Source organism: Macaca nemestrina, chromosome 13 (genome assembly GCF_043159975.1).
Source record: "Macaca nemestrina isolate mMacNem1 chromosome 13, mMacNem.hap1, whole genome shotgun sequence".
NCBI classification, from domain to species: Eukaryota; Metazoa; Chordata; class Mammalia; order Primates; family Cercopithecidae; genus Macaca; species Macaca nemestrina.
Genome location: NC_092137.1, coordinates 35,456,055 through 35,474,924, shown reverse-complemented (window position 1 = coordinate 35,474,924; position 18,870 = coordinate 35,456,055). Strand labels below are relative to the sequence as shown.

Sequence of the window (18,870 nt, the reverse complement as noted above, 5' to 3'; positions counted from 1 at the left end):
TTTTTGAGACGGAGTCTCACTCTGTCGCCCAGGCTGGAGTGCAGTGGTGCGATCTCCGCTCACTGCAAGCTCCGCTTCCTGGGTTCACGCCATTCTCCTGCCTCAGCCTCCCGAGTAGCTGGGACTACAGGCGCCCGCCACCACGCCTGGCTAATTTTTTTGTATTTTTAGTAGAGACGGGGTTTCACCGTGTTAGCCAGGATAGTCTCGATCTCCTGACCTCGTGATCCGCCCTCCTTGGCCTCCCAAAGTGCTGGGATTACAGGCGTGAGCCACCGCGCCTGGCCGCTAATTTTCTTATAGTTACAAGAAATAAGGATTATTTGTATAACAAAATAAAGAGAAAAAGTAATATTGTTGCTACATAAAATTTCTATAGCTATTGATTATGCTACCTTAGAATATGAAATGTACATAAAATAGTAATAAGAAAGTAAGTTTCGGAATTCTAACGGCTGAGCTCTTGGAAGACTCGGGTCCTTGGGTCGCAGGCATCATGGACCGATCTAAAGAAAACTGCATTTCAGGGCCTGTTAAGCCTGCAGCTCCAGTTGGAGGTCCAAAACGTGTTCTCGTGACTCAGCAATTTCCTTGTCAGAATCCATTACCTGCAAATAGTGGCCAGGCTCAGCGGGTCCTGTGTCCTTCAAATTCTTCCCAGCGTGTTCCTTTGCAAGCACAAAAGCTTGTTTCCAGTCACAAACTGGTTCAGAATCAGAAGCAGAAGCAATTGCAGGCAACCAGTGTACCTCATCCTGTCTCCAGGCCACCGAGTCATACCCCAAAGAGCAAGCAGCCCCTGCCGTCGGCACCTGAAAATAATCCTGAGGAGGAACTGGCATCAAAACAGAAAAATGAAGAATCAAAAAAGAGGCAGTGGGCTTTGGAAGACTTTGAAATTGGTCGCCCTCTGGGTAAAGGAAAGTTTGGTAATGTTTATTTGGCAAGAGAAAAACAAAGCAAGTTTATTCTGGCTCTTAAAGTGTTATTTAAAGCTCAGCTGGAGAAAGCCGGAGTGGAGCATCAGCTCAGAAGAGAAGTGGAAATACAGTCCCACCTTCGGCATCCTAATATTCTCAGACTGTATGGTTATTTCCATGATGCTACCAGAGTCTACCTAATTCTGGAATATGCACCACTTGGAACAGTCTATAGAGAACTTCAGAAACTTTCAAAGTTTGATGAGCAGAGAACTGCTACGTATATAACAGAATTGGCAAATGCCTTGTCTTACTGTCATTCGAAGAGAGTTATTCATAGAGACATTAAGCCAGAGAACTTACTTCTTGGATCAGCTGGAGAGCTTAAAATTGCAGATTTTGGGTGGTCAGTACATGCTCCATCTTCCAGGAGGACCACTCTCTGTGGCACCCTGGACTACCTGCCCCCTGAAATGATTGAAGGTCGGATGCATGATGAGAAGGTGGATCTCTGGAGCCTTGGAGTTCTTTGCTATGAGTTTTTAGTTGGGAAGCCTCCTTTTGAGGCAAACACATACCAAGAGACCTATAAAAGAATATCCCGGGTTGAATTCACATTCCCTGATTTTGTAACAGAGGGAGCCAGGGACCTCATTTCAAGACTGTTGAAGCATAATCCCAGCCAGAGGCCAATGCTCAGAGAAGTACTTGAACACCCCTGGATCACAGCAAATTCATCAAAACCATCAAATTGCCAAAACAAAGAGTCAACTAGCAAACAGTCTTAGGAATCATGCAGGGGGAGAAATCCTTGAGCCAGGGCTGCTGTATAACTTGTCAGGAACATGCTACTGAAGTTTATTTTACCATTGTCTGCTGCCCTCAATCTAGAACGCTACAAGAAATATTTGTTTTACTGAGCAGGTGTGCCTTAACCTCCCTATTCAGAAAGCTCCACATCAATAAACATGACACTCTGCAGTGAAAGTAGCCACGAGAATTGTGCTACTTACACTGATTCATAATCTGGAGGCAAGGTTCGACTGCAGCCGCCCCGTCAGCCTGTGCCAGGCATGGTGTCCCCACAGGAGGCAAATCCAGAGTCTGGCTGTGGGGAAAGTGACCACTTTGCCTGACGCGATCAGTTAAGGAGCTGTGCAATAACCTTCCGAGTCCCTGAGTGAGTGTGTAACTTATTGGGTTGGCCACGCCTGGTAAAGCTGTTGGAATGAGTATGTGATTCTTTTTAAGTATGAAAATAAAGATATTTGTACAAAAAAAAAAAAAAAAAAAGAAAGTAAGTTTCATATTGGTATTCATACCATAAATTTAAAGTGTTTTAAATTAAACTATTTTAATAAACTAGAATGATACATGTGAACATGTTAAAAGTTAACTCCAAATTATTTTTGGGCAATACAAATGCATGATATTTTACTTTTTATTTTGTGCTTTCCTGTTTTCTATAAATGCTTTATCAAGGCTATATATTTCTATTAATAATAGAAAACATATATTACTATTAATGAAGTATCTCAGAAATAAGTTCTTACACTGGGTTATATGAATAAAGGTTATATGGATAATAAGGGTAATATGAATTCAGATTAGATAGTACCTTTATTGGTAAGAATGCATCCTTAGCGATACATAGATGTGAACAAGCCAATGCTACTTCTTTTTTCTTTTTTATAAGAATAATTAAAACTTATGTGAAACATACTATATTTTGTACAGCATAAGCATAGATTTATTACAATTATGCTCAACAAATATTTCTGTCATTATATTAATTATTATAAAGAACTTAGAGTATTTTACTATTCTACATACAGTTGAAAGAAATACATTTAAGTTTTTCTTCTTGCAGCATTGATTGGTTCATTTGATGTTCCTATCATAGCACTTATTTTCACAGATGTTTCTAATAATTTTTAAATATTACAATACTTTTTTGGCTGTCTATATTTAAAATTAAGGTATAATTTTAGTCCTTTAATATCAACAAGTATTGTGACATATTTTGCTTAGTATTTATTTTTAAAATATTTTATGGAACAAAGTTTAAAACACACTAAGCCAGAATATATTAGCAATGTATTAAAATACAACATTAGGTAAAAGATTGCTGACAAAATATTTCATTAATAATACCTTATGCATATTAAAGTCATGGTTTTCTTTTGGTAAATTGACACTTTCCAGTTGTATAAATTTATGGGATACGAAAAGGTGTTATAACTTACTAACACAATGTGGAATAATTAATTCAAGTTAGTTAACATATTTATCACCTCTAATACTTAGCAGTTTTTGTTTTGAGAACATTGGAAATTTATTTTCCTAGCAATTTTGAAATATATAACACTGTATTATTAGTGTGTGTTCAGAATCATTTTCTTAACTATTTTTTGGCTACAATATTACAATATTTCAAATTCATTACTGTCTGACATCCATCACATTTGTTTAATTATCTAATTCCCGGGTCAAATGGTATGTGAATATTTGGGCGACATATTATTATCCTTTATCAGTGGGAGCCTGGGAGGATTAAAGTCCATTTCATACTTTATGATATTTTAATAAGCCTTTATTTAGAAGAAAATAGAAATGCTCCATTTGTCACCATATTGAGCTAAAAAAAAAGACAATAAAAGAGACTGTGTCACTTTAGCCTTGATAGCTTAGAGAGCTTCTAAGTAGCTTTAAAATAGTATACTACGATCACTGTGAACAAATGCTTAGTATTCACATATTTCAGAAAATGAAGTCTATACTAACTGTTGATTCTTTGTGATAAAAGCTATAGTAACTTTTGAGATAGAGGAATGGGACATGTTTATTTACTTTGTGTGAAGGATCAAGCAAATAGATCACAAGAAACTCTAACTCAGCTGACTCAAACATAAAAGGGTGTGTTATCATAAATAGCTGAAGTCTATACATAAAAAAGTTCCAATTGTGCTGTAATTGGACTTTTGCACCGATTTGCTGCAATTCCCTTACCTCCGTTCTTCTGCCATGTGCTGGCTTTATCTTGAAACTGGAAACAAAGCAAGCCAACAGGAATAGAAGAACTGTCTCTGCCTTGTGCACTTTTAATTGAATAAACAACATGATTGCATCACTTCAGGAGACACACATTGTTGGTTTAACCTTCTTTAAACATGATTGCTTAGGTGGCAATCACAAAATAGTTCCAGTGTCAAATAATAATTCTCCTTTGTAATAAATAAGGATTTAATTGAGACCCACTTTGAGACCCTACAAATATTTTCTACCTGAAAACCCTTCAGGAGCTACCAATGATAATTGCTTGTTTCAGTTATTAAATTAGTGATTAAAAAATTATGGTTTCTAATTCTGTCCCTTCTTCTGTATTTGATAGCTAGTATTGTTTTTAAAGACGTGCTTTATAGCCTCATCCTATGTTATTGCCTCTTTCATTCTTTCTCTTTTTCTTTCTTTCTCCACCCCCAACCCTGCCCCTTGACTTTATTTCTGTCTCCCATCTATTTTTTTGTTATTATTGTTAAAAATAATATAACATTATGAACCTATACATCTTGTACTTGTAGTTGTTGAGTATGTTGTAATTCTTTAATTGTTTTATTTGGTATTCAAAGTGAGTGCCCATATTTGGCCAGTAGGAATGCCTTCAAGTTTCTTTGTAGCACTTAGACTTAACTTGTTTAGTTTTAAACATTTCTAAGCTTACCTTGTACTTTTTCTGCTAGATAGCTAGCATCAGCCTTTTGGCATTTTATTTTTGTGTGTGTTGGAAACCATGTTCTCAGCACCATGTGTATTTACTGTTACAGAGTTGTCATTGCCTATAAGTGCTATTTTATAGTTGTAACTTAGACTGACTTTAAATTTAAGTCCAACATCACATATTTTTCTTCATTCCATATTTGGGTGGTTTCATTTTTCTAGGATAAGTAATATGCACAATCACAAAATTTTTACATGGCAAAATATACTTCTGCCTATGATGTTTTATGTTTGTAGATATTAATCATTTAGGTAAAATTCTAGAAAAAATCTTGTCGGGGCAAAGGGTAAATACATGCATAATATTGTTATATATTGATAAATTTCTCTCCATATACTTACAAGGTTTTACCATATTTAACATCCTTAGTATCAATACAAAAAAGTTACTGCCTAACAAACCCTCGCCAATAAATTGTTTGCAAGTTTATAAATCTCTGCCAATCTGGTAGGTAAGAAATGCCCCTGTCTTAGTCCACTTTCAGCTGCTTATATAACAGAAAAGCACAGACTAGATAATTTATAATAACAGAAATATATTTGGCTCATGGTTCTGAAGGCTGGAAAGTCCAAAAGTATGACATTGACATCTGGAGAGAGTCAACCCAGTGTGGTGGACGGCATCACATTGCAAGGAAGCATATGCAAAATAGAACAGACTTATCCTTTTATCAGGAGCTCACCCCTGAAATAACTATCCCACTCCTGCAAGAAACAGCGTTAATCTATTCATAAGGGCGAAGGACTCATGACCTTGTAATCATCTATCAAAGTTTCCATCTCTCAATACTGTTACAATGGCAATTAAATTTCAACATGAGCTTTGGAGGGGACTTCAAACTCTAGCAGTACCACAGTACATTTTAATTGGTTTTTTCTATTTTTTTCTTTTTCTCATCTTCTTTGTCATAGTATAATTTGCATTTTGTTATGAGTGAAGTAGGATATATTTTATATTTTGGGGGTCTTATGTACATCATTATTTTCCTGTACAATTTCTGATTGCATAATTTATCCATTTTCTGAATATTTTTATACCTTATAAAAACCTATTAGAAGTAAAGAATATTAGTTTTATAATGGTCATATAAATTATGAAATTTTATCCTAGTTACTTTTCTTTTGTCTTTGCTTATACTGAATTTTGGCTTGAAACCTAAATTTTTGTCATAAAATTGATTAACCTAAGCTTTTCTTGATTCTAAAATCAGGACATTAGAAGACTTTTCTTCAACTCAAGTTAGACAATAATTCACTTAAGCTTTCTCTCAAAATGTGTATGTTTTCTTTTTCCTGAACATCTATATAAGCACTCTATCTAAACTTTATTCTGGTGTGTAGGGTAAGGACCCTATTCTACATATTTCCAAAGGGTTGTTCAAAAGGATGAGTATCTGTATCTGTAAATATACAGGCAGAATAAATCTTAGTCAAGCAATAACAAATAAATATTTGCAGTGTGTTTATTGATTTAAAATCATGCTATTAATCTTACCAAAATCATAGTTTAGTAATGTGTATTGGGAAACTCTGTTGTTCTAACTTGTACCTCTAAATTGCTCAAGTTTTTGCTATATACCTTGGTTGTGTGTGTGTGTATATATATATATATATATATATATATATAAATCATATATAATGAGTCATATATATATGTATATATATGAGTCTCACATATATATAATGAGACTATGAAGATTTTTATCCTGCCTCTTTTCTTAAGGCCAAAATTGATTTGTGATTTAGGTGGGCACAAGATTACTGATGTGGCAAAAAACCCACCTAAGACTAAGAGTCTAAGCGTCCTTAGTGTGCTAGAACTTCGGAAATAAGTACATACTATAAAATTCAGTATAATGCATGCATTAAAATCATTATTCTACAGATGCAACAATATATCTCAGTGCTTGCAAATTTACAAATGAATACACTCAGGAGAAAAATATTATTTTTAGACTCAAATGAGAAAAGAAAAAAATTATTATGCCTCTCTCCCTCAAAGATACATATGATAACTTCAGAATTTTTATAAGTGATTACTCTCACCTAAAAAGGCAAATTCCTAATTATTTACTAATTCAGTTTGTCCATTTGGTTTTCCCTAGTATTATTAAACTTTTATCACAACCGAATAAGATTTCTGCCCCAAACAACATATTTTTGTCAGCAAATATTTATTATTTTAAATTGTGTTCTAAGGAAACCAATAATACCAAATGAATCAGGAACTGAATAAGTATTATTTATATTTCACAATTTCAAAATCTCACTGGTGCATATTACAATAAAATTGGCATCACTTCAGCTTAAGCATCGTTTTAGGTTTTATAAAAGAATAAGATGATGTTTAAAATTGCTAGATTTATTATTTCTGAGTAGTTATATTGTTATGAAGAAATGATTTTTATTTTTCTAATGTATGTATGTAAGTAATGAAATTTGTTCCCATTCTATTTAAGAAGTCTTGGCATTTTCATACTTTATTTTATGCCAATAAAAATAATTATTCTCGGGCAAAGTATAGCAAAATAAAGATTAAAAAAAGATAGAGAAGTAGTTTATATTTGCAGCTTTAGCGTTATCAAGTAATATGGCTTTAAACATGAAGCTGCTAATTTGTGAATTATAGTATTACAACATGCAAACTGAATATATTATCTTAAGTATTTACCTAAATAAAGCTGCTTTAATGATTAAGTGACATATAAATCATGAAACTTTTCTTATTGCTATGTCATAATTGGATTTTTAAAATAACTATTCATACTCTTACTATATTAGTAGTTCTAGATTAGATGTTTGCCTGGATTCATATGGATGTTGAACAGTTTTTATAAAGCAGTCAGTTAATGGAGGTAGGAGCTCAATAGTTGACGTTCTTAGGGACTTATTAATACTAAGACAACCTCATCTTATAATTGTAAACTTTGTCAATATCGTGTATATTAGTTGAATTGTGAGCTGAGACTATCATTCTATATTTCATCTCTTTCCTACCAGGTGAAATCATTTTCTGTCTGCACTTGTGAATCTGATTGCATTCACACGCTCTGAGATGAGATCTTGTTCAGTAATGGAATTCGTTTATGAAACGCTGCTAGATTAAAAAAAAAAAAAAAAAAACCACCTATCTTAGGAATGAAGTTCACTGCCCAAATTGCTTATGCTTTCACCTGGTTTACATGTGTACTTGGATGTTGACCTTTTCTCTAATATTAAACACCTGAGTCTTCTATCTTGGGTTGAGTTGGTGGTTTCCATCAGGAAAAAGGTAGATTGAAAGCTCAGTTGAGAGATAACTCTTTGAGTGTGTTGGATTTGATGTTTGCCTGGATTCATATGGATGTTGTACTCGAAAGATTTAGTATAATCCTTTCCAGATGGGTATACTAAAGCAGCACTGCCCACAGAGTGTTTTATAGGATAGTGCTTCTGTAGGATAAGAAGTATAATAACAACAACAAAGGAATCAATCATGGAATGGGAAGGGATGGGTTAGTACTGTAGGGTAGGGAGCTGTTAAAACATCACATAGCTAAAAGCACACTCAAGTGTGCTTGGTTGAGATGTGGAACATGAGCTTGAGTAAAAGAGCAAGTCTTCTATGTTCTTTTCCTTTTCCCATGTTCTTTTCCTGTTACCACTGAGTAATTTTTCTTCTCAATTTCCTCTCAAGTCAAATAGAGAGAGGGGCATAGTGAATGAAAATCCCAGATAATCCAAATACAAGTAATCAGGAATACTCTATATTCTAATATTATAAATTATGAGTAAAGTAACAAAACAAAGTTTGTGTTTTGGGAGCTTGAAGAAGTTTTTGATAGTAACAAATAGACATGTTTGTTCATGAGAACGAACAAATTTCACTTGAGAATTTGTTTACATGGATTGACATATTGCAGTCTATATCTTTAGACACAAACATCATTATACATGCAGATTTTTCTTTTCAGATATTAAACCAATGTAATAGGCTTAGATCCCCTCAAATGATCCTTATCAAGATTGAAGTGATTTACTGTTGCCCTATGATTAAACCTAACATGTTTTTTTCTTATTATGTTTGAAAAAAGAAAGTCACATAATTACTTTCCAGTAAGTCATTTCCATTGTTATTTATAAATATCATATGACTACTATACCATCCAAATAAAAGAAAAATATCCTCTTAACTCTTGTTTATTTAAGAATCAAAATTCATTGCTTTGATTTTAGAACTTGTTTATTCTGTGGTCCTAGTTGTATTGCTAAATAATGAAAGCCATTTTCTATCTATTAGATATATTGAAGATAATTTTGCAAAATGTTAAAAGGAACTATACAAGCCTTACTTAAGACTGCATTCTAATAGGCCAAAGACCTAGAATGCTAAAAAAAGTTTTTGTGCTTGACACAAGGACTGGAAACAATGTTGTTTTACTTCATTTTTATACTTATCTTTCTAGTTCTTTAAAATTATAAAATCATACCTATACTCCTTGAAGAAAAAAAGTAACTTTTTCTTCAGTGTTCCAAGCCTTATTTCCAAATTAGTCCCTGCATTCAAACTCACATGATGAGTGTGCTTTCAGCTATGTGATGTTTTAACAGCTCCTTACGCCAGAGTATTAACCCACCACTTTCCAACTGAGTCCTTTGTTGTTGTTATTATACTTCTTAACATCCGACGGAAGCACTTTCCTATAAAACACTATGTGGGCAGTGCTGCTTTAGTACAGCCATCTGGAAAGGGTAATACTAAAACTTCCTGTTAGCAAACATATATTTTGCCATTTAATAATTTAATTGAGATAAGCAGTCATAGGATGTAGACCTTTAAGGAAAGAGGAAGCTTTAGGGAAATGGTAGTTTTTACTTATTAGATCATAAAATTCTAGGGGTCAAAGCCTATGCCATGCTCTTCTCTGTATCTTTACGTATTACCTAATATAATGAAGCAATGCAGAGTGATAAAAACTGAGATGCTAAAGACAACTGCCTAGGTTTGAGTCTTAGCTCTGCTAATTTCTAGTTTATGATCTAGGTGAATTGCTTAACCTTTCTCGGAATGACTTACTTCACCTGTGGAAACAGATAATAGTGCCTAACTCCTGTAACAATGGTGGGGATTAAGTGAATTAATATGTGTAAAATGCTTAGAACAGTGCCTGGCATATAGTAAAATTCACTTAAATATTGCTATTATAACAAATTACATAGAAGGTGGTATAACCTCCAGATCTCTGGGCAAGACTCAAAAAAACAAAAACAAAAACAAAACAAAACATAAAAACCTTGTGTTACAACTCTGGAACGAAACGTGATGTACAATTCATATACCCAAACATCTGAAGAGGTCTTGAAAGACAGAGGGGAATAATGATCAAAATTTCCACAGCGGAGGGTTTGTGTGAAAGGTAGAAATAGCTTTTGCTTTGAAGTGGCAGATGAAGGCAGCCATCATGGTTATGGCATAGGTACCTCGAAGAAGAACAAGGAGACAGATTGCCACACCTAAAATCAGCAGGAAACAGACAGGTAAATGCCCAGGAAGGGACATAAAAACTAGACACAGCATCCCAGACAGAGAAGATTAATTATGCGTATTTTATTTCTGCCCGCAAGATCACTGGAGATTATGTCCAATACATTGAAGGAGTACATGTGGAAAACTCTTAAACAAAAATGGACATACAACAAATAATCTCCCAACATTTGAAAAAAAATGTAATATCTCATTCAACAAGAGAGGCACTAAGGTCAATAATCATTTTTAAAAGAGAAAACAGAAGTTTAACTTGCGGTAAAACAATATGGGCTCTCCTCAAATAGTCAAGATAAATTTCAATTTTATATTTATAAAAGGTTGTGATATAGAGACATAACTCTTTTATTGTGATTCATTTTATTGTGCTTTGCAGGTAATGTGTTTTTTATCATTTAAAGTTTTGTGAGAAAAGTGGGCAAAGGATATGAACAGACAGTTCTCAAAAGAAGACATTCATACAGCCGACAGACACATGAAAAAATGCTCATCATCACTGGCCATCAGAGAAATGCAAATCAAAACCACAATGAGATACCATCTCACACCAGTTAGAATGGCAATCATTAAAAAGTCAGGAAACAACAGGTGCTGGAGAGGATGTGGAGAAATAGGAACACTTTTACACTGTTGGTGGGATTGTAAACTAGTTCAACCATTATTTCAACCATTATGGAAAACAGTATGGCGATTCCTCAAGGATCTAGAACTAGAAGTACCATATGACCCAGCCATCCCATTACTGGGTATATACCCAAAGGATTATAAATCATGCTGCTAAAAAGACACATGCACACGTATGTTTATTGCGGCACTATTCACAATAGCAAAGACTTGGAATCAACCCAAATGTCCATCAGTGACAGACTGGATTAAGAAAATGTGGCACATATACACCATGGAATACTATGCAGCCATCAAAAAGGATGAGTTTGTGTCCTTTGTAGGGACATGGATGCAGCTGGAAACCATCATTCTCAGCAAACTATCCCAAGAACAGAAAACCAAACACCGCATGTTCTCACTCATAGGTGGGAACTGAACAATGAGATCATTTGGACTGGGGAAGGGGAACATCATACACCGGGGCCTAACATGGGGAGGGGGGAGGGGGAGGGGGGAGGGATTGCATTGGGAGTTATACCTGATGTAAATGACGAGGTGATGGGTGCTGACGAGTTGATGGGTGCAGCACGCCAACATGGCACAAGTATACATATGTAATAAACCTGCACGTTATGCACATGTACCCTAGAACTTAAAGTATAATAAAAAAATTAAATAAATAAATAAATAATAATTTTAAAAAATTAAAAAAAATAAAGTTTTGTGACAACTTTGCATTAAGCAAATCTATCAGTGCCATTCTTCCAATAGCATGTGTGCTATTCCAACAGTATGTGAAGTGATTCCTGTCTGAATGTCACATTTTCCTAATTCTTACAATATTTTACACTTTTAAATTATCATTTTATCTTTGATTGTATTTGTTCTCTTGTTGTTTTGGAGTATCATGAACTGTGTCCATATATGATGGTGAACTTATAAGTGTTGTGTGTGTTTTGACTTCACTAACCAGTCGTTCCCCTGTCTCTCTCTGTCTCTTTGAATCTCCCTATTCCCTGAGACATTACAGTGATTAAATTTAGGCTAAGGAATAACCCTACAATGGCCTCGGTGTGTTCAACTGAAGAGTGACACTTCCCTCACTTTAACTCAAAGGCTAGAAATAACTAAGCTTAGTGAAAAAGGCATGTTGAGAGCTGAGACAGGCCAAAAGCTAAGCCTCTTGCACCAGTTAACCAAGTTATAAATGTAAAGGAAACCTTCCTGAAGGAAATTAAAAGTGTTATTCTATTAGACACACAGATGATAAGAAAATGAAACAGCCTAATTGCATATATAGAGAAAGTTTTAGGAGTCTGACTAGAAGATCAAACCAGTCTCCACATTCTCTAAAGCCAGAGCCTAACCCAGAATACCACCCCAAATCTCTTCAATTCTGTGATATCTGAGAGAGGTAAGGAAGATGCAGAAGAAAAGTTAGGAGCTAGCAGATGTTGGCCCATGGGGCTTAAGCAAACAAGTTGTCTCCACAACAAAAGTGCAAGGCGAAGCAGCAAGTGCTGAGAGAGAAGATGCAGCAAGTTATCCAAAAGAAAGCTAAGATCGCTGATGAAGGTGGTTACACTAAAAGACAGCTTTTCATTGTAGATGGAAAAGCCTTATTATGGAAGAAGATGCACGACTTTCATAGCTCGAGATGGGATGTCAATGCATGCCTTCAAAGCTTCAAAGGACAGGCTGGCTTTCTTGTTAGGGGCTAATGCAGCTGGTGACTTTCAGTGAAGCCAATACTCATTTATCATTCGGAATATCCTAAAGTTCTTGAGAATTATGCTAAATCTACACTGCCTGGGCTCTATAAATGGAACAGCAAAGCTTGAATGATAGCACATCTGTTTACAGCATAGTTGACTGAATATTTTAAGCCCACTGTTGAGAACTACTAAGAAAAAAATATTTATTTCAAAAGATAAAGGCCCATTGAAAATAAACTGGTCATCGAAGGTCTCTGATGGAGATGTACAGGAGATGAATGCTATTTTAATGCCTGCAAACACAATATCCATTCTGCAGTCCATGAGTCAAGAAGTAATTTTGACTTTCAAGTCTTAGCATTTAAGAAGTATATTTCATAAAGCTATAGCTGCCATAGATAGTGATTCCTCTGATGGATCTGGAAGGAAGCTAATAATCTTTTCAAAAAGATTCACCATTCTAGATTTCATTAAGAACATTTGTGATTCATGGAAGGACATCAAAATATCAATATAAACAGTGGTTTGGAAGAAGTTGATTCCAACGATCCTGGATGACTTTGAGGGTTTCAAGACTTCAGGGGAGGAAGTAACAACATATGTGGTAAAAATAGCAAGAGAGCTGGAATTAGAAATGGAGTGTGAAGATGTGACTGAATTGCAATCTCATGATAAAAGTTGCTTCTTATGGATGAGCAAAGAAAGTGATTTCTTGAAATGAAATCTACTCCTAGTAAGAAAGCTGTGAACGTTGTGGAAATGACAACAAAGGTTTCGAATAATACATGAACTTAATTGATAAAGTCGCAACAGGGTTTGAGAAGATCGACTCCAAGTTTGAAGGAATTTCTATTGTGATTAAAATGCTACAGAACAGCATCACATGCTGCAGAGAAATCTTTCATGAAAGAAGAGTCAATTGATGCAGCAAAATTCACTGTTGTTTTATTTTAAGAAAAGTCACAGCCACCCTAACCTTCAGCATCCTACCCCGATCAGTCAGCAGCCATCAAAATCAAGGCAAGAAGTTTCACCAGCAAAAAGATATGACTTGCTGAAGTTTCAGATGGTTGATCACACTTTTTCACAACAAAGTACTTTAATTTATGTATATTGTCTTTTAGACATAATTCTGTTACACACTTAATAGACTACAGTACAAGTTAAATGTAACCATAACTTTTAAATGCACTGTGATCCCAGAAAAGTTGAGAAAAGTTGGGTGACTCTCTTTATTGGGATATTCGCTTTATTGCTGCCATCTGAAACCGAACCTACAATACCTTTAAGGCGTGCCAGTCCACACACAGACACAAACAAATATTTTCCCACAAAATTTCTGCATGACTTTCTCCTTCAATTTCTTTAGGTTTTTGATTAAGTGTATAAGAGACATGTTTCTAACCACTCTGTATAAGTAGTATTTCTTTCCAATATATCCAACACACAGAAAGCTGTTACCTTCTTTCTTCCCTCCTTCCCCATCTTTATTTTTCTTCATAGAACTTATTATCACTTGATTTATTATATTTTTGTTTATTTTCTGTTTCCTTCTAGCAAAATATAATTTTGCATGAGGGCAGAGTGTTTGTTTTATTCCTGGTTGGAACCTCGATGAAAGAAAAATTCCCGGCGTGTACTAGGCACGTAATACGTTTTTACAATCACTAACAACTTTCTTTAAAGAGGTTCTTACAATGCTGTCATTTAAATTATGTCATCATTAATTGATGTCATTTAAATTTAGCTTTTCATGTTTTACCTCACATACATAAGCTAGCATTGAATTTTTCATCAACAATTGTGAGATTATAGATATTCTTGGGAGATTTAAAATCACTAAATGGTATTTTAAATATGAACTACTTCTGACAAATTTGTGTACAGATAAATAATTTCATTATCCAACCCCTCTTTTTAGGATGGGAGAACTGTTAATGTTTTATTTCAATGCTTTTGAAGGAATGGAGGAACAATGATTGGCTATACTTCTTACAAGACTTTTTTTTTGTTCATAGTATGCGTTCCATCATTGTCAGAGGATGCAATTTATTCTCCTTCATGTTCCCCTATTTTATAGAATGTCCAGCTCAGAATAGACGATGAATTAATGTTTGGTGAATTAATGGTTGAATAAGTAAGCAATTTTGTTTTCTCAAACATGAAGATTCATGTTAAATCACCTCACTCTGATTTTTACCTTCATACCTTTTTCCTTCTGATTTGTTTTTATATAACAAACTCTCTAGCTACTTAGGCATGCAGACTTTTTAGCATATATATTATCTCTTTGAGCAGATATAAGCTAGAGGGTAAAACGTCTCTGATCTTGCATGGTGTTTATTATCTACTCTCTAAGTATCCTCTATGAGCTTAAGGCTAAGAAAGGAGACAAACAAGTCAGCAAATGCTGGCAATAACATTTTGTGTTGGGTGATAGAAATCTGCATAGGGCTCTGAGGAAGGCAACGTAGCAGCAGGAAATGCTTCATGAAGGTGTTGAAGATTAGGGATATTTGTAAAACTGAAAAGTAATAGAGGTAAAGGAGAGTGAGAAGGAGATTTCTAGAAGCAGGCTGAAATATTCAGAGCTGCGGCATAGCAAAACAACTACATAAAAGAAGCTGAAAAGCAAATTGGGCCAAGATGACTGGGGCCTTTGAGTTATTCCGTTATACATGCACCCAACACACATGAATTAACAGTCTGTTATGTTCTAGCACAGAAGCTGTGAAGACAAATCATAACCCTAATAGATCTTACACTCTAGTGGTAAAGACAAATTTTTAGAAAGAGAAAAAAAAGTACAATATGAAAAAATAGCAAGCAATAAGTGAAAAACAAAGCAAAGAAGAATAACATTGCCATAGGCCACAAGGAAGAGGGAAATAGAGCACTTGGATATGACCGAACGTGAAGAGGGGACATTCCAGCCATACAGAACAACCAGTGCAAAGACAAAGAGGCAGAAATGTGCCTGGGCAGTGTAGTGAGAGAGAGAATAGATTGGGTCTGAGAGGCAGTGATACCCCACAACTCAGGGGGACATGTAGGGCAAAAATGACTTTGGCTTTCACAGTGGCTGAGCAGAATGACATTGGAGAGTATTAAGCTGAAAAGTGGCACCATGTAACCTGTATTTGGACAGGGTAACATGAGGGCCCAGAGAGAAAAGAAGGAATCCAAGGAAGTTATGTGCCCAGAAGTCAATGAAGAAAATGTATTTTAAAAAATGATAAGGTCAGTTGTACCCAATGTCATCAATAGGCCAAACAAAAGTTTCCTGAAAACTGATCATTAGAAATAGCAAGAATGATGGCATTGCTAAATCCACTAAAGCTGCTGTGATTTTGGAGATGGCTGGCTGATGGTGGCTCATTTCAAGACTCTCATCTCCCTCTTGAGCAGTGACAGATAGTCATTGGCTTATGGGTTGAGTTAAAGGTTCAGATAGTGATTGTTAAGTTGCATTTTTCTTTGTGCAAAGCTAATAAACCCACACACAGTTGGAGGCAGAGCCCTTGGCCTCACTAGCACAGTTTTCTAATTTTGCTGCATATTCTCTTTAGAACACATACACTCGGTGTTGCCAACTACTTTTAGTTTTTAAAAAGTCTTTCAAGGTTTTATCTTTCATTTCCTTTCAATTAAATCCTACCTGTTTCTATTTTTAAAAAATAGAAGTTCATAAAGCAGTTGCATAAGGATTCAGAAAACCCTGAAAACACTGACCAAGTGCCCCAGGCAAACTTGTCATCATGTGAAAAATTACTGGTAGGCCTGAGTGTTTGGCCTGCCCTGAAGAATGCCCTTGACTGTGAAACTACAGGAATTTCCCTTGACTCATATCTTCTGGGTTTTCCCAAATGCAGTAGGATGTTTTCCTTTGAAACAAGAGTATGAGCAGTCTGTGGGCTCATTATGAAAAGAGACAATAACTTATGAAATAGCTTAGGATGAGTGGATATTTAGAATAAATTTTGTGTGAGACTTTACTTAATAATTTGGAAGTTATATCTGTATCTGTATGACACGCTTTGTCATGTGTTGGGGCATAGATTCAAACATTTTCAAGAATCAGGCAGAGATAACAAAAATGAGTGAAACTGGCTCAGATGTGAAAATAAGGAGTAGTGTGGCCTAGAGAAACAGAGAGCACCTAGCTGGCCCAATGGCTTAGGAGTTAAGATTTGGCCAGGCGTGGGGCTCATGCCTGCAATCCCAGCATTTTGGGAGGCCAAGGCAGGTGGATCATTTGAGGTCAGGAGTTCTTGACCACCCTGGCCAACAAGGTGAAACCCTGTCTCTATTAATAATACAAAAGTTAGCTGGGTGTGATGGTGGGTGCCTGTAATTCCAGCCACTTGGAAGGCTGAGGCAGGAGAATGACTTGAACCTGCAAGGTGGAGGTTGCAGTGAGCCGAGATTGTGCCACTGCACTCCAGCCTGGGCGACAGAGCGAGATTCTGTCTCAAAAGTAAAAAAAAAAAAAAAAAAAAAAAAAGGCAGTTACGGTTGGGAATGTGGCACTATAAGGATGGATCAGAATCAGAGACTTCATCCCTTTGAATGAATGGAAAGGGAGCTGGCATTTCATTGTTGGAACTCTGAGCAGGATACAGCACAGGAGCAACTGGGTGTATAAAAATGGTAGGAGGAGAACACTGGTATCCTCAGCCTACTGGTATTTACAGCCTGGAAAAAAGAGTTTTTTGATGAGATTGTCATGCTAATTCCCTCGGCCTGGGTTGGGAATTCACCTCTATAGAATGTTTGAGAGTTGGGCCCCATCTCCTGTGGATAGACTTGTTTATTTTTTGTGATCAGAAGTTAGCAACTTTTTTTTTTTTTTTTTGGTAAAGAGCCAGATAGTAAATATTTAAGCTATGTGGACTGTGGACTATATGGTATTTGTTGCAGCTAGTCAACTCTGCTGTAATTAGTACACAAAAGCAACTATAATATGCAAACAAATGAGTATGGCTATATTCCAATAAAGCTTTATTTACACAAAGGGATTGTGGGTCTCCTTCAACTCATGGGGCGTAGCTGCAGACTCATGTTATAAATGATGAACTTGCTATTATTTCAAGAGATGCTGTCAATAATTTAATGCTTAGAGTAGTTGTTTTCTCTGAAGTCCCTCATTTCTACATATTCATTTGAGTATTTCTGTACAATTCTTAAGAAAGTTCACAATACAAATAAATCTTTAAATTTTCTAGTAATTTTCATCATGTATTCACTTAATTATATTCATATTTTGCACCAGGCATAATCCTTGGCACCAGAAATATAGGAACAAAAGGGATGCAGTCCCTTAGGTCAAGAATAGTTGCAGCTTATTGGAATTGCAAATTAATTGGTGAACATAAAAGATAAAATTTTGAGTCATTTCTGTAAAATTTCTTTCTGGCACCCAGGGAAAAAAATAACACATGTTGAGCAAAATAAAGAACAGAGAGTTAGGAATCTGAACAAAGAGCATTTCCAACTATAAGCTTCCTGTTGACTCTTGTGAGGTATAACAGTGGGATGAGCCCGTAAGCAACAAGAAATATATGTCAACTGCTCTTCAGCTAGTGCTAATACAGCATAGAGGAAAAAGAGGATCTTTCCAGTCAAAAACTTTAAAAAAATATTTCTGGTAGTTTTATTCTCACAGAAAATTCCATTCTTATAGAATGAGAAGAAATATTCTAAAATATGATCAAAATAAGGATTTTTCTTGGGATATGGTGTCAAAATATTCTTTTTTGAGGCCATAATAATGGTTTCTCATCATGGTCTGAAAGCAAAGAATATAAACTGGTTAAAATGCTTGATAGATCCCACAGTATCTGTACAAGTGCTTAGTAAAAACGCTGAGGGCTAAAGTGCCCCATAAAGCATTCCGTAGTAAAAGCAATGATAGTTATAGTAAAATAAAATAGGATGGTAGCCAAAGTGAAGATTTACTGCAACTTCTCAAACAATATAATAGCAAAAAGAGTGGGATGGATTTTTTTTTTCTATATGATAGTTCAGCAGCCCACAATTCTTCCTTCTGTTATTTTCAAAAATAAATCTTTCACAGTTCTTAAATGTGCCACTTCCTCATCATAACTGTGCAGCATTATAGTTTCGGATAATCAAGAGCCCTGAAGGCAAATACTTTTCAAAGTTTTTAGATCAAGCATGAGAACACAATTCTATCATGGTATCAATTATTTATATACAGCCTCTAATCTTGATGCATTTTACAATGAAGGAATAGTTGTACAATGGATGTGTGTGCAAGATGAGGAAAGACATATATAATGGGACAGAAACAGAGTGGTTGCATGAG

General features: G+C 35.4%; 1 protein-coding gene across 1 annotated transcript; it reads left to right on the top strand.

Moving 5' to 3' along the window:
* Positions 1–449: 449 nt before the first annotated feature.
* On the top strand, positions 450–2,195 carry LOC105493489 (aurora kinase A). Its single transcript, XM_071076498.1, has one exon. It carries the CDS (start codon positions 497–499, stop codon positions 1,706–1,708), a length of 1,212 nt encoding a protein of 403 aa, XP_070932599.1. The 5' UTR covers positions 450–496; the 3' UTR covers positions 1,709–2,195.
* The last annotated feature ends 16,675 nt before the right edge of the window (positions 2,196–18,870 follow it).